The 14,286-nt window shown below is 48.1% G+C and overlaps 1 protein-coding gene across 1 annotated transcript in view; it reads left to right on the top strand.

The window, feature by feature from the left end:
- LOC147346240 (uncharacterized) overlaps positions 1–14,286 on the top strand; it is a 244,910-nt gene that overhangs the window by 73,535 nt on the left and 157,089 nt on the right. Inside the window, exon 5 of the mRNA XM_086372367.1 lies at positions 9,333–9,403. Coding sequence (XP_086228493.1) covers positions 9,333–9,403 — 71 coding nt within the window. The remainder of the gene's footprint in view (positions 1–9,332; positions 9,404–14,286) is intronic.

Below are 14,286 nucleotides of genomic sequence, written 5' to 3'. Positions count from 1 at the left end.
TAAGCAGGGTGGCAATATACAGCCTTGACAAACTCCTTTTCCTATTTGGAACCAGTCTGTTGTTCCATGTCCAGTTCTAACTGTTGCTTCCTGACCTGCATACACATTTCTCAAGAGGCAGATCAGGTGTTCTGGTATTCCCATCACTTTCAGAATTTTCCACAGTTTATTGTGATCCACACAGTCAAAGGCTTTGGCATAGTCAATAAAGCAGAAATAGATGTTTTTCTGGAACTCTCTTGCTTCTTCTATGATCCAGCAGATGTTGGCAATTTGATCTCTGGTTCCTCTGCCTTTTCTAAAACCAGCTTGAACATCAGGAAGTTCACGGTTCACATATTGCTGAAGCCTGGCTTGGAGAATTTTGAGCATTACTTTACTAGCGTGTGAGATGAGTGCAATTGTGTGGTAGTTTGAGCATTCTTTGGCATTGCCTTTCTTTGGGATTGGAATGAAAACTGACCTTTTCCAGTCCTGTGGCCACTGCTGAGTTTTCCAAATTTGCTGGCATATTGAGTGCAGCACTTTCACAGCATCATCTTTCAGGATTTGGAATAGCTCAACTGGAATTCCATCACCTCCACTAGCTTTGTTCGTAGTGATGCTTTCTAAGGCCCACTTGACTTCACATTCCAGGATGTCTGACTCTAGGTCAGTGATCACACCATCGTGATTATCTGGGTCGTGAAGATCTTTTTTGTACAGTTCTTCTGTGTATTCTTGCCACCTCTTCTTAATATCTTCTGCTTCTGTTAGGTCCATACCATTTCTGTCCTTTATCGAGCTCATCTTTGCATGAAATATTCCTTTGGTATCTCTGATTTTCTTGAAGAGATCCCTACTCTTTCCCATTCTGTTGTTTTCCTCTATTTCTTTGCATTGATTGCTGAGGAAGGCTTTCTTATCTCTTCTTGCTATTCTTTGGAACTCTGCATTCAGATGTTTATATCTTTCCTTTTCTCCTTTGCTTTTCACTTCTCTTCTTTTCACAGCTATTTGTAAGGCCTCCTCAGACAGCCATTTTGCTCTTTTGCATTTCTTTTCTATGGGGATGGTCTTGATCCCTGTCTCCTGTACAATGTCACGAACCTCATTCCATAGTTCCTCAGGCGCTCTAACTATCAGATCTAGGCCCTTAAATCTATTTCTCACTTCCACTGTATAATCATAAGGGATTTAATTTAGGTCATACCCGAATGGGCTAGTGGTTTTCCCTACTTTCTTCAATTTGAGTCTGAATTTGGCAATAAGGAGTTCATGGTCTGAGCCATAGTCAGCTCCTGGTCTTGTTTTTGCTGACTGTATAGAGCTTCTCCATCTTTGGCTGCAAAGAATATAATCAATCTGATTTTGGTGTTGACCATCTGGTGATGTCCATGTATAGAGTCTTCTCTTGTGTTGTTGGAAGAGGGTGTTTGTTATGACCAGTGCATTTTCTTGGCAAAACTCTATCAGTCTTTGCCCTGCTTCATTCCATATTCCAAGGCCAAATTTGCCTGTTACTCCAGATGTTTTTTGACTTCCTACTTTTGCATTCCAGTCCCCTATAATGAAAAGGACATCTTTTTTGGGTGTTAGTTCTAAAAGGTCTTGTAGGTCTTCATAGAACTGTTCAACTTCAGCTTCTTCAGCATTACTGGTTGGGGCATAGACTTGGATTACTGTGATATTGAATGGTTTGCCTTGGAAACGAACAGAGATCATTCTGTTGTTTTTGAGATTGCATCCAAGTACTGCATTATACATATATCCACTCTTTTTAAGATTGCTTTCCCATATATGTCATTACAGAGGATTGAATAAAGTTCTCTGTGCTATACAGTAGGTCCTTATTAGTTATCTGTTTGGTATGTAGTAGGGTGTATACGGAGAAGGGAATGGCAACCCACTCCAGTACTCTAGCCTGGAAAATCCCATGGATGGAAGAGCCTGGTAGGCTGCATCCATGGGGTCGCACAGAGTCAGACACAACTGAAGCGACTTAGCAGCAGTAGCAGCAGGGCATATACGGAGAAGGCGATGGCACCCCACTCCAGTACTCTTGCCTGAAAAATCCCATGGACGGAGGAGCCTGGTAGGCTGCAGTCCATGGTGTTGCGAAGAGTCAGACACGACTGAGCGACTTCACTTTCACTTTTCACTTTCATGCATTGGAGAAGGAAATGGCAACCCACTCCAGTGTTCTTGCCTGGAGGGTCCCAGGGACGGGGAGCCTGGTGGGCTGCCGGCTACGGGGTCACACAGAGTCGGACACGACTGAGCGACTTAGCAGCAGCAGCAGCAGGGTGTATACATCTATCCCCCAGTCTCCAATCTCCCAATTTATCCCGCACCCCTGGTAACCTAAGTTTGTGTTCCACATCTGTGACTCTATTTCTGTTCTGTAAGTAAGTTCATTTGTACCATTTTTAAAAGCTTCTACATTTAAGTGATGTCTGACATTTGTCATTCTCTGTCTGACTTAACTCAGTATGACAATCTCTAGGTCCATCCATGTTGCTGAAAATGGCATTATTTTATTCTTTTTTATGGCTGAGTAATATTTCATTATGTATATGTACCCCATCTTCTTTTTCCATTCTTCTGTTGGTGGACATTTAGGTTTCTTCCATGTTCTGTGTTGTTGGTTATTGTAAATAGGGCTGCAGTGAACACTGGGGTACATGTATCTTTTCAAATTACAGTTTTCTCCAGATATTACACCCAGGAATGAAATTGCTGGACCACATGATAGCTCTATTTTTAGTTTTTAGGGACCTTTCATATTGTTCTCCGTAGCAGCTGTACCAATTTACATTCCCACCAACAGTGTAGCAAGGTTCCTTTTTCTCCATGTCCTCTCCAGTTGGTGGAGTTTTTGTTGGTAGAGTTTTTGATGATGGCCATTCTGACCAGTGTGAGGTGATACCTCACTGTAGGTTGATTTGCATTTCTCTAATAATTCATGATGTTAAGCATCTTTTCATGTACTTTTTGGCCATCTGTATGTCTTCTTTGGAGAGATGTCTATTTAGTTCTTCTGCCTATTTTTTTGATTAGTTTTTTTTTTTTTTAATTGAGCTGCTTGAGCTGTTTGTATATTTTGGAGATTAATCCCTTATAGTTTCCTTCATTTGGAAATATTTTCTCCCAGTCTGTGGGCTGTCTTTTTGTTTTGTTTCTGGTTTCCTTCGCTGTACAAAAGCTCTTAAGTTTAGTTAGGTCCCTTTTGTTTATTTTTGTTTTTACTTTCATTACTTTAGAAGGTGGATAAAAAAAGATCTTGCTTTGATTTATGTCAGAGAATGTTCTGCCTGTGTTTTCCTCTAAGAGTTTTATAATATCCAGCTTTACATTGAGGTCTTTAATCCATTTGGGGTTTATTTTTGTGTGTTGGGTTAGGGAGCAGTCTAATTTTAGTCTTTTATACGTCACTGTCCAGCACTGCTTACTGAAGACACTGTCTTTTCTCCATTGTATATTCTTGCCTCTTTTGTCGGGATTAGGTGACCGTAGGGTTTACCTCTGGGCTCTCTGTCCTGTTCCAGCGATCTATATCTCTGTTTTTCTGTTAGCACCATACTGTCTTGATTACTGTAGCTTTGTGGTATAGTCTAAAGTCAGAGAGCCTGATTCCTCCAGCTCTGTTTTTCTTTCTCAAGATTGCTTGAAAAAGAAATCTTGGGGTCTTTTGTGTTTCCATACAAATTGTAACTTTTTTTTTTTTTTTTGGTTCTAATTCTGTGAAAAATGCCATTGGTAATTTAATGGGGTTGCATTGAATCTGAAGATTGCTTTGGGTAGTATAATCATCTTGACAATATTGATTCTTCCAATTCGAGAATATGGTATATCTCTCCATCTCTTTGTGTCATTTTTTATTTCTTTCCTCAGTTTCTTAGAGTTTTCTGAGTACAGTTCTCTTGCCTCTTTACATAGGTTTATTCCTAGTTATTTTATTCTTATGATGTGATGGTAAATAGGATTGTTTCCTTAATTTATTTTTCTGATCTTTCATTGTTAGTGTATAGCAATACAAGATATTTCTGTGTTTTAATTTTGTATCCTGCAATTTCACCAAATTCATTGATAAGCTCTAATAGTTTTCCGATAGCATCTTTAGAATTTTCTGTGTATAGTATCATGTCATCTGCAAACAGTGACAGTTTTATTTCTCCTTTTCCAATTTGGATTTCTTTTGTCCCTTGATTTTAAAACTGCACCCCAGGCCAGGGGCACATTCCCCTTGCCTGTTCATGATGGGAACAAACACAGGGCAAGTTTTAGATGTTTTTCCAATCCTTAAACTTGTGAAATGCGTACAGCTAGAAGGTACCTGGTTGAGCATTTAATCCAACTGCCTCATTTTACAGTTAATGAAACTGTAGCCCAGAGAGTTCAAGTGGCTTATCTGAGGTCAGACAGCCATCAAGTTATAGACCTGAGACTCTCACTCATGCTCCATTTGTGACTCTGGGCTGAATTTGCCTCTGGTGCCCTGTGTGCTAAGGAGTCTGTTCACCACCCAGGCCGCCAGCACTGAGTTGTCATGTTGCTAGGTCAGTGTAAGTTCAGCCTTCAGCTTAGGCAGGAAGATGCAATAGATGAACCTCCATTAAAAAAAAAAAAAAAACCGAAAGCTAACTAATAAAAATAATATCTGCTTGTTAAAAATCCAAGCAGCATGTCTGCAAACACTTAAAAGCACCCCTTCCCAGTCCTCCTCAGCCCACTCCCCAGGGGTAGTCACTTAGTGCTGCCTCCAATGGCTTCTTAATTTTCCTGCCAGCCCCTGGGTTTTGTAAGATCCATGCCACAGCAAGGCTATTTTTAACAAGCATCCTAGGCTTCAGGGGGTTGAGGAGAGGGAAAGAAAAAATATATTCTATTTGTGTATTTTTAATCCATGTGCATTTGAGCAAGCAGTGGCTTTCCTGTGCCTGCCGCCAAGGGTTTTGGGCAATTGATTAGGCTTTCTGGGTGCAGGGCAATCCTGTCTCTCCCCCTAACAAGGCTGGAAGGCCAGGGAGAGGCTTAGGTGATATTTCTGGGACTGATGGCTGCCTCAGCTGGCCACCTCCTGCTCCTGCCTGCCCCCAGCCCCTCTCCTTCCCGGCAGCCTTGACAGCCCTGGCTGGGTCTCCCAGAGCAGTGGAGGCCTGGGAACCTGACTCTTTGTGCCAGCTCATATTTAGAAATGTCTCCAGCCAGAGGTTGGCATCTGTCCCGCTTGGGCTCTGGGCAGGGGGTACAGTCACATGTGCTGCCTTCGGGTGGGCAGATTCTGAGTGGGCAATGGCCTGCTCTGAATATAAACACACTCCTTTTATGCCGAGTAGCTGGCATCCGAGCCTGTGCTCCTGGGCACTGGGTGAAGGCGAAAGCTGGTAGCCGGATGGGCAACAAGGAGATGGAAGAAAGATGTCACAAGGCTTAACTGGGCAAAATGGTGGTGGGGGAGGAGTCTCAGCTCCCTCCCCCACCCCCTCCCCCCGACCCCCAGACCCTGTCTGTTTCCCACACTCCTTTTCCAGGCGCCCAAAACATTGCCTGAGTAGGGGCTCTGCAGCCCCACGGGGGTTGGGGGCAGAGTAGGCCAGACAGTGCCCCTCATCTGGGCTTTCCCTTCTGCCTTGTGAGTTCCCCAGTCTGTTGAGGGGTGATCCTGGGAGGCCGTGGGGATGGGGACCAAAGTGAGGCTGGACGTGGGGCCACCTGTGGGCTCCTTGTCGGTGAGCCGCCAGCCCTTCAACCTCTCCAGACGGAGCCTGCAAAAACGTGGCCCCGGGTGACCGTGAACACTACAATTTCCTTCTCACCTGCTTTCTTTCCCATGATAGCGCATGACAATGTATGAGACAGACCGACCGAGCCAGTCTTAAATAGTGCCCCTTGGGTAATGACCAGTATGTGCCTCCAGTCTTAAATAGTGTCCTTGGGTAATGACCAGTATGTCTCAGTCCTGTCAAAGCTCTCCTTTCTTTTAAACAGGTCCTTTACGAAGGGGCATTCTGGTTCATTCACTGAGGTGCTTAATGAACACGGGTGAAGTGCTACCTGCAGCCCCCTCAGCGGCTGACGGGGGCTTTGAGACCTCCTTACACGGCCCCTCTCCACCCCTCTGCGGGCCCGCCCTGCGGACCATGGTGGCTTGCTTACCACATTCAGCTCTCTGAAGAGGAGTCTGCCTTCCTGCAGCTGAACCTGCAGAGAGAACACAAATGCAGCAGCAGGACTTCCCTCTTACATATATGTGTGCTCAGTCTCTTCAGTCGTGTCCGACTCTTTGTGAACCTATGGACTGTAGCCCACCACGCTGCTCTGTCCATGGGATTGTCCAGGCAAGAGTACTGGAGTGGGTCGCCATGCCCTTCTCCAGGGGATCTTCCCGACCCAGGGATCAAACCCTGCGTCTCTGATGCCAAGTTAGTGCCGAGTGTGGAAGCCCCTAGCGTCCCCCACCTCAACCTGCTCCATCCTTCCTTCCTCTTCCCACATCTCAGGGGAAGAGAGCTCCAAGCAGCGGTCAAGAAGGCTGAATAGACATTTTATTTATGTCTCCACAATAACTGAATGAATGAATGAGTGGATAAGCAAGTGAGCAAATGACTGGAGGAACAAATGGAAGCTCCATCTCTGCTCCAAAGGAACTTGGAATTCGAAGGGGAAGAACCACGCCTGCCTGTAGCACGGTAGTGCTGTGGAACTGAAGGGGTCCCTGGGGATTGGACTCACTCCCCTCTTTTTATGGGAAAGGAAGTACGGGGCTGCCATGCGGCAGACCTCGGAGGTCAGAGCTTGGCGAAATCACCCAGGGTGAGTGAGATCCAGAATCGAGCGCAAGGCTGCCCTACTTTCCCTCTGCTGCCGCCCTGAGTGTCCCTCGTCCTTGGGAAAAATTGCCTTTTCATATGGTTGGGAGGGGATGGTGCCATTTTTCTTTGAGGGTTAATTGTTTTGCTGACAGCACAGATAATTAGGAGTGAGAATCCCGGAGCGAGGGCGACAGCACCGTCTGCTGTGAATATGTTTCAGCCCCACCTTGCAGGAGGGCTCGAGAGGGCTCCTGTCCCCACCCTCCCACCCCCAGCAAAAACTGATGTGCTCTGGCTGTTTGCTTCTGGAACTCCAGCCGCCAGGTGATCCTGTAGCCCGCTGGGCGAGCTGGTGACCAGCTTCAAAAGGGTGGGCTTCTCCCCCCTCCCCCAGGTCACGTGGCGTGTGTGCGCAGTAGGGCTCACTTCTTACTAGGTAGAACAAGGACCCCACCCCTGCCTCGGGCTGCTAGAGACACAGAGCAGTACCCCCAGGAGATGACTTTCTGTTCTTCCTGTAGCCTGATCTCTTGAGTTCTGGTTCGCTGCTGAGGAAGGTGGGCATGTGGGTCTGCCGTGGGCTCATGGCTGACATTGGTGTTTGGGCCATTTTTTTCTGTTTAATTCCATGGATTTGCCACCTATCCTGGGTTTTCTGGCCTTTGACTGTGCTGCTTGTTCTAGAAGGAGCTCAAACTGCCTTCTGTTGCCAGATAGCAATTCCCTAGGTGTGACTTCTCCAGGAGAAACAGAGTAGCTTTGGCTTCAAGCTGAGAATCCCATCATCCAGGAGCATCTGAGATCTTTCTTTGTAGGGGCTGGAACTTCGGGTAGTGTTTTTTTTTTTCTTTCCATTTTCATTATTTAGGAGTATATCACATAAACGAAAGAGCATTGACCTGTATATATGCTTTTTGAAGGTAATACCAATAACTGCTTAGTTCTTTCAAAGGGGCGTCTTACCCCCGGTGCTGCCTTGCGCAGAAATGCCTGGGGGCAGAGCTGTAGAGTTGGGTCCCCTGGAGTCTCAAGGCTGGCACTCTGCCCCTCCTCCACCCCCAGCTGTGGCTATTTATCACAGCAGCTTCCTCTTCGCCTGAGCTGCTCCTGTCAGCTTGGAGCCCCCACATTCCTTCCTTCCCTATTTATCACTCTGTGCTGTCTTCACCTAGATCCTCCTCTTAGGAGAGAGACTACGGCCTGACCCTACTCCTGTATTCGTCTCTTCTCCCCATGCCCCCACACCTTTGTTCCCCTCCCCCTCCCCACTCCTACTGACCCCCGCCCCCTGACACAGTAGGAAATTAACTCAGGTCTTAGGAGCTTGCTGGAAAGAATGATAACTGGGAGTCAGCAATTCTAGCCTTGACTCTTTTGCTGTCTTCCTGTGTGATCTTTAGTGAGATGCTCAACCTTTCTGTGCCTTTGTTTCCTTATCTCCAAAGTAAGCTTTAAAGAGGATCCCTTCACATCACTACTGTGAAACTAAACGGGTGTCGTGGATGCAAAAGCAGCTGGCAGGGTATAAATTATGATACATGTGTAAGAAGTTGTTGTCGTTAGGCTGAGAGCATCCCAGGGACTCCAGGGCCCTGCCTTCCTACCCTCATCCCTGTCCATGGTGCTTCCTCTTACCCGCAGCGCTGGTGGCCCTGGCGGATGCTCTTCACCCGCTGCAGCCCCTTCTCCGCAGTGGGTCCACTGAGGCCCAGAGGAGCCCAAGGTTGTTGTGGAGCTCAGAGTCACAGCACCCCTAGGAGCTGGAGTCCATCCCTGGTCAGAGGTGCAGGGATACAGACAGTGTGGCCCGTCTCCAGAGCCCAGACGGTCTGCATGCCAGGGCATGGCTGCTTCTAGCTGGAGGCTCTGACCACTTGCCCCCACCCCCTATCCCAGAGGGTGAGCTGTGGTCTTGGTTATGAAATGTGGTCACTCAGTGGGGCAGTATCTGTGTCCCTCTGCAGCGAGGTTTGCAGAGTACCCTTGTCTCTCACTCTGAGTGAAGGGCAGTGAAAGGAGGCTGCAGGTGGGTGGCCTTTCTGGAGCCCCAAACCCACAGCACACTGGAAGCCACCCAGGGACCTGGGCTACAAGAGTTGAAGAATATCCCCAGTAGGCATGGCCTTGTTCTTTGTGGGTTTCATTGGTGGAGGGAAGACACCCAGGTCCTTCTTTCTGGGGCAGTCTGAACTCTGGGGATGAGCTGAACTCTGAATGGTGGGTAGAATGAGTGACTGAGAAGTGGTCTTTCGGGCAGGTGAAATAAACTATGCAGAGGTAAGAAGATTAAGAACAAACGTGTGTGTGTTTGGAGGGAGGCATACATGCAGAAGGCTGAGGGTAGGGTTGGTGGGTGGGACATTGGCAGTGAAGACCCTAGCTGAGGTAGTCTATATAGTCACCTGGAGTTATAAGACCTAATAATAAAAGAGAGAGAGAGAAAAAAAAAAAAAAAGATGGCTGGAAAGTTCTAGAACAGCTAGAACTTGAACCTGTGTCTCTGGCCTAGGAGTCATCGGGCCTCTGTTCTTCCTGCAGGTCTCACTCTGAAGCAGCAGGGCACTCGGAAGGCCACACCACCTCCAAGGAGCAGGCCCAGCCAGGAGAAGGTAAGAGATGGCGTGGAGCCCTCCAGAGCCTGCAGCGTGAGCACCATCTGCAGCGTGTTGGACCTGGAGCCTCCAAGGCAGGACTGCTTCACTGGGGAGACTCAAGAGGAATTGATACTTCGGCCCCCAGTGACATGTACACGGTGTAATGACAGGTAATGAACCTGAGGTTCATCAATCCTTTCTGAATGATGTGGCAGGTAGGAGAATATATCAGCCTGGAGTAGACATACAATGTCAACTCTTGGGAAGATAACTATGCAAACAGAGTAGAGTAAGGCCTGATAAGATGATAGATGGATGCTTTATAGTTATTAGTTTCTGCCCCAAGCGCTTGCTGGAGTTAGCACCAGAAGATTTAGCATCAGGCAGGTTCACTTACTCTACCTTGTAGGAAGGCATGATGCCATTATGGATGTATCACCTCCTCTTTTAAGACCTCAGAGTAACAAATCAAGGAGTCATCATTTCCCATAGCTCCCTTGGGAGGCAGGGCATGAATGCTGGTGGGGAAACAGAGGCAGCAAGACAGGCAGGAACTCTTTCCTATATTGGTGATACCTGAGGGACAGACCTGGAGGCCCCATTGGCTGAGAAGTGTTCTGGGTTGGATCAGATTTCTTGAATGACAGGTGAGGTAATGAGTTGGTATTTCTTGTTAAAAAGGAAGTAGGGACTTTGTGGCTTCCTTCAGCCCTCCAAAGATGCCAGGGCAAGTAGCAGATGATCAAGGTTGGCTAGGGGAGGTCATGAGTAGGGGTCTGGAGAGCTCAGGAAGGGGCTGGCAGACACTCTAGGTCTAGCAGGTAATTGGAGGAGATCAGCCATGGCAGAAAACATTAAGAAGGTCCTCAGAGTCTAGAAGACAAAGCCCTGAGGTGAAAGGACCAGGATCTAGTGGGATGGATACCCCAAAGATGAGTTCTGATCTGATGGAGGGCCTGTTCCCACTGGCCACCTGGTGGAGAACCTGTTCCCACTGGCCATTTGGCCACTGTATCATACTGGGTACTACTCTGGCCACTTCCACCATGGGGTAAACAACAGGCTAGGGTGGGAGCAAAAATAGCTTGGGCCTTGGGAAACTGACCAGGGCAGGGGGAGAAAGCCAGTGGCCTGGGGCAGGAGGCCCAAGTGGGTGGGGCAAATTCCATTCCTGTGCAGGCCAGTGTCAGGGTCCATGAGGCCTAGCCAAAGGGTGGGGAGGGGCAGAGTCTTAGGACTTCTGGGTGGCCTTGTTCTAAATCAGGCAGAAAGAATAAGATGAAGAAGGAATCCAGAAAACAACCCAATTCTAGCAAATGGATCAGCTTCAGGCACCAGGCAGGCCCAGGACTTGACTTTTGTCTATATGAACAAATGGAAGGGGAATCGAACTTTGGGGTGGGGGGGGTCCCAGCGAGGATAGTCAGGGGTCTGGCTAGGCCTGGGGGGACTTTGCTAGGGAGCTGGCATCTTCATAATTTCCTGGGGCTAGCTGTGTCCCCAGGTACCCTAGACCCTAGTGTACTGGCCCTGGGCTATCCTCAGACCCCTGTCTCTCAGTGGAAGAGCTGGTCTGTGCATTTTCAGCTTGGCTAAGGACCTGGGCAGGGCTGAATCTGCGGGGCCTTGTGATGGGAAGTAATGGGGGCAGGAGGAGGCAGAAAAAGCCCAGCCCTGCAGGTGTGTGTGTGTGTTAAGTCACTTCGGTTGTATCCACCCGTTTGTGACCCTATGGACTGTATGCAGCCCACCAGGCTCCTCTGTCCATGGGATTCTCAGGCAAGAATACTGGAGCCATGCCCTCCTCCAGGGGATCTTCAGGTGGGTGGGTGAGGACTTCTCATGTGTGCAGCCTTAAGAAGGTTAGGGGCAAAATACATTCTGATTAAGTCAAGAAAGAACAGCAGATTGAATCTATCAGAAGGTTCTTAACCTAGTTTCTCAATATTTACCAAGTACCTGTTTTGCACTCGGCACCATGCTAGTGCCAGACAAAGATGCATGAGGTGTGTCTGCTCCCAGGGGAGGGAATAAAGGGCAGAGGGAAAAAGCACGGGAGTAGAGACAGATCCCAGATTCTGGGAGCCTCAGGCTCCCGTCTTCAAAATGGTAACAAGACTTCCTCACTCATAGGCTGGTTGGGAGAATTAAATAAAACGAGACATGCAAAGCACCCAGCACTGCAGCTGGCACCACAGTAATTGATCAGTCATTTAGTTCGCTTCCATTGCTCTGCTCTTGGAGGAGCTCATGTTCTGCAGGCAGGAGGGAGTAAAGAAGTCTGGGAGAAACGCATCTGAATTCCCAGGACTTCCAACCGTGAACTGGTTTGAAGCCGGACACGACCGATCGACTTCACACAGTTGAGGCCTGGGCTTTGGAAACCTGGTTCTCAGCATTCCTCTGGCTGTGGAAAATGTGGTTTAAGGTGGATCCAAACACTCGGAAATGGTGACTGCGTGCAAGTGCTTTGGCGGTGGCTGGGCCCGGAGATGCTTTCTGGGCACTGAGTAGGGTACAGGGTGGGAGGGGCGTGCCCAGGAATTTACAGAAACATTGAGAAGAGAGGACGTTCTCAGAATACTTGGAGAGTCTTGCCTCCTTGGCTTCCAGTGCTGTCCATGGGAGGGGAGTGGGGCGGGGTGAGGTGGGTACAGAAACCGGAGCAAGACTTGGGACCTGGAGAGGGACTGTCCAGAGACCAAGCATGAGCCGCACACATGGTTTTAAATTTGAAGCAAGTAAAATGAATTGTAATGACATTTCCTTGAACTCAGTGTGTTCAAAGTATTATCACTGCAACATAGAGTGAATATAATGATTAGTAACAAGATAATTCATATTCTTCTTTCTGAACATAGTCTTTGAGGTCCAAAGTGCATTTGGTACTTCCAATTATCTTGGGTTTGGACCAGCCACATTGCAAGTGTTCAATAGCACCTGTGGCCTGTGGCTACTGTATTGGTCAACCCGTGTCTAGAATTCAGAGCAGCTTGTTCAGGGGCACCAGAAGCCAGGTGTATCCAGAGCTAAACAACAGGATCTACTATTCTGTCCTCTTCTCGTGATACCTCTGAAATGAATTCTTAGGGAAACTGGCTTGAAGAATCAGAGATGTCTTGAATTACTTGTTCTGGATGGTAACGTATGTCCTGGCCTGGCCGTGGAGCCCCCTAGCTAACTTTGGGACACCACCACTTCCAGGTCTGGGGCTGACCCCCGGCAGTTCCCAAAGCTCTCTGAGCTTCAGAACCTGCTTTGGGAGTGGCACTAAGAAGGTCTATTTTACTGGGTAACTGTGAGGACTAAAGAAAATGATGATTACTTGGTGACATTCCATGCCAAGAAATAAGCTTTTTATTGTGAGGACTGATGCTGAAGCTGAAACTCCAATCCTTTGGCCACCTGATGCAAAGAACTGACTCACTGGAAAAGACCCTGATGCTGGGAAAGATTGAAGGTGGGAGGAGAAGGGGACGACAGAGGATGAGATGGTTGGATGGAATCATTGACTCAAGGGACGTGAATTTGAGTAAACTCCAGGAGTTGGTGATGGACAGGGAGGCCTGACATGCTGTGGTCCATGTGGTTGCAAAGAGTTGGACACGACTGAGCAACTGAACTGAACTGAAATTAAATAAAGCCAAGTGGTGTTCCCACTATGGGCTAAGTTTGGCAAAAGTTTCCTGGTAGGATTTTCTGTAGTTCTGTCCTTAACCTTTCTGTTGTATGAGGACCGTGCATTTTCATAGGGCAGGACAAAGGGGCAGGGACGAGCCTGGATCTTCGCCCAGGGTGGTGTGGCAGCTGTCTGTGGCCCTCCTTGTCCAGAGCCGTGTGCTTGGTCACCTGGAGGAGGCAGGCCCTGCAGGCAGCTTGCAGCCCTATGTCAGCTCTATCATAGGGAATGCTGGGGTCCCCAGACTTTTAGCTTTAGAATGCGGACACCACTGTGGTGCTGTGTTTCAGGGCTGAGGGTTGCCGGCCACCCCAGGACCCTTTACCTAAGCCATCCCAAGTGTTTTGGAAGCTGACTCAGGTATCCTACTCCAAAATCTGCTTGTCCTTCTTCCCATCCCTCCCGTCCCTGCCTTTGAAACAAAGATCCGTCCCTACCCCACCTGCCTCCTTTCTTTCCAAAGCCGTAAAAATACAGGCTATTCTCCTTTAGGGCCAGAGAGCCAGTGTCATAGATATGGCTGCTCTTTCTGGGCTTGGAGAGGGTATTTTTCTTTATTACTCTGTGAATGACATCTACTCCAGGCACTGGTTTCCAGCAGCAGCTGAAAACAGTCATTGCTCTGTATGTGAATTAGCATAGCATCCTGACACAGGTCACTGGCACAGGGTTAGCACTCCACAAAATCAAATTCCCCTAAACCTAGCCTCATCTGAAGAATCGGTTAAATAATTCCTGCCTTTGGGGTTTTTCTGAGACACAAATGAGATCGTATATGTGAAAGTCCTTTGTAAAGTTATAAAATGTTATTGAGACTCTTAATTCCCTCCTTGGAGTGTTTTCTTGTTTGAGAGCTGGGTGGGTTCTAACCGTGCCCTCCCGCTCAGCATCACGAGGCAGCCTGGGTCAGCATCACGCGCTGTCCTCCCGCCCGCAGGCCCAACGCAGTGCTCCCCTGCCTGCTCCTCCGCAGGCGCTTCTGAACCAACCGGTTGTCTCCTGCGTGTCAGTGGCAGGTTTCCCTGACGTCTTTATTTGCCTTCAGCCTAGTGTGTGGGTCTTTAACTCATCTCCCTGAGTTTGGTATCTCTCCCCATTTATTAGGAAAGTTCACCTTCTGTCCTTCCTGGGCCTGAGGGGAGAGAGACCTGAAACCAAGGAAGTTCCATAGGGTCCTCTTCACCTACCTGGCTTGGGTTTGGTGAGGATTCTGCGATGG

The sequence above is a fragment of the Bos grunniens genome, chromosome 24 (genome assembly GCF_055505025.1).
Source record: "Bos grunniens cultivar Pamir isolate PY7600 chromosome 24, Bosgru_T2T1.0, whole genome shotgun sequence".
Taxonomy (NCBI): Eukaryota; Metazoa; Chordata; class Mammalia; order Artiodactyla; family Bovidae; genus Bos; species Bos grunniens.
Note: the sequence above shows the minus strand (reverse complement) of the source record. Positions and strands in the feature narration are given on the sequence as shown.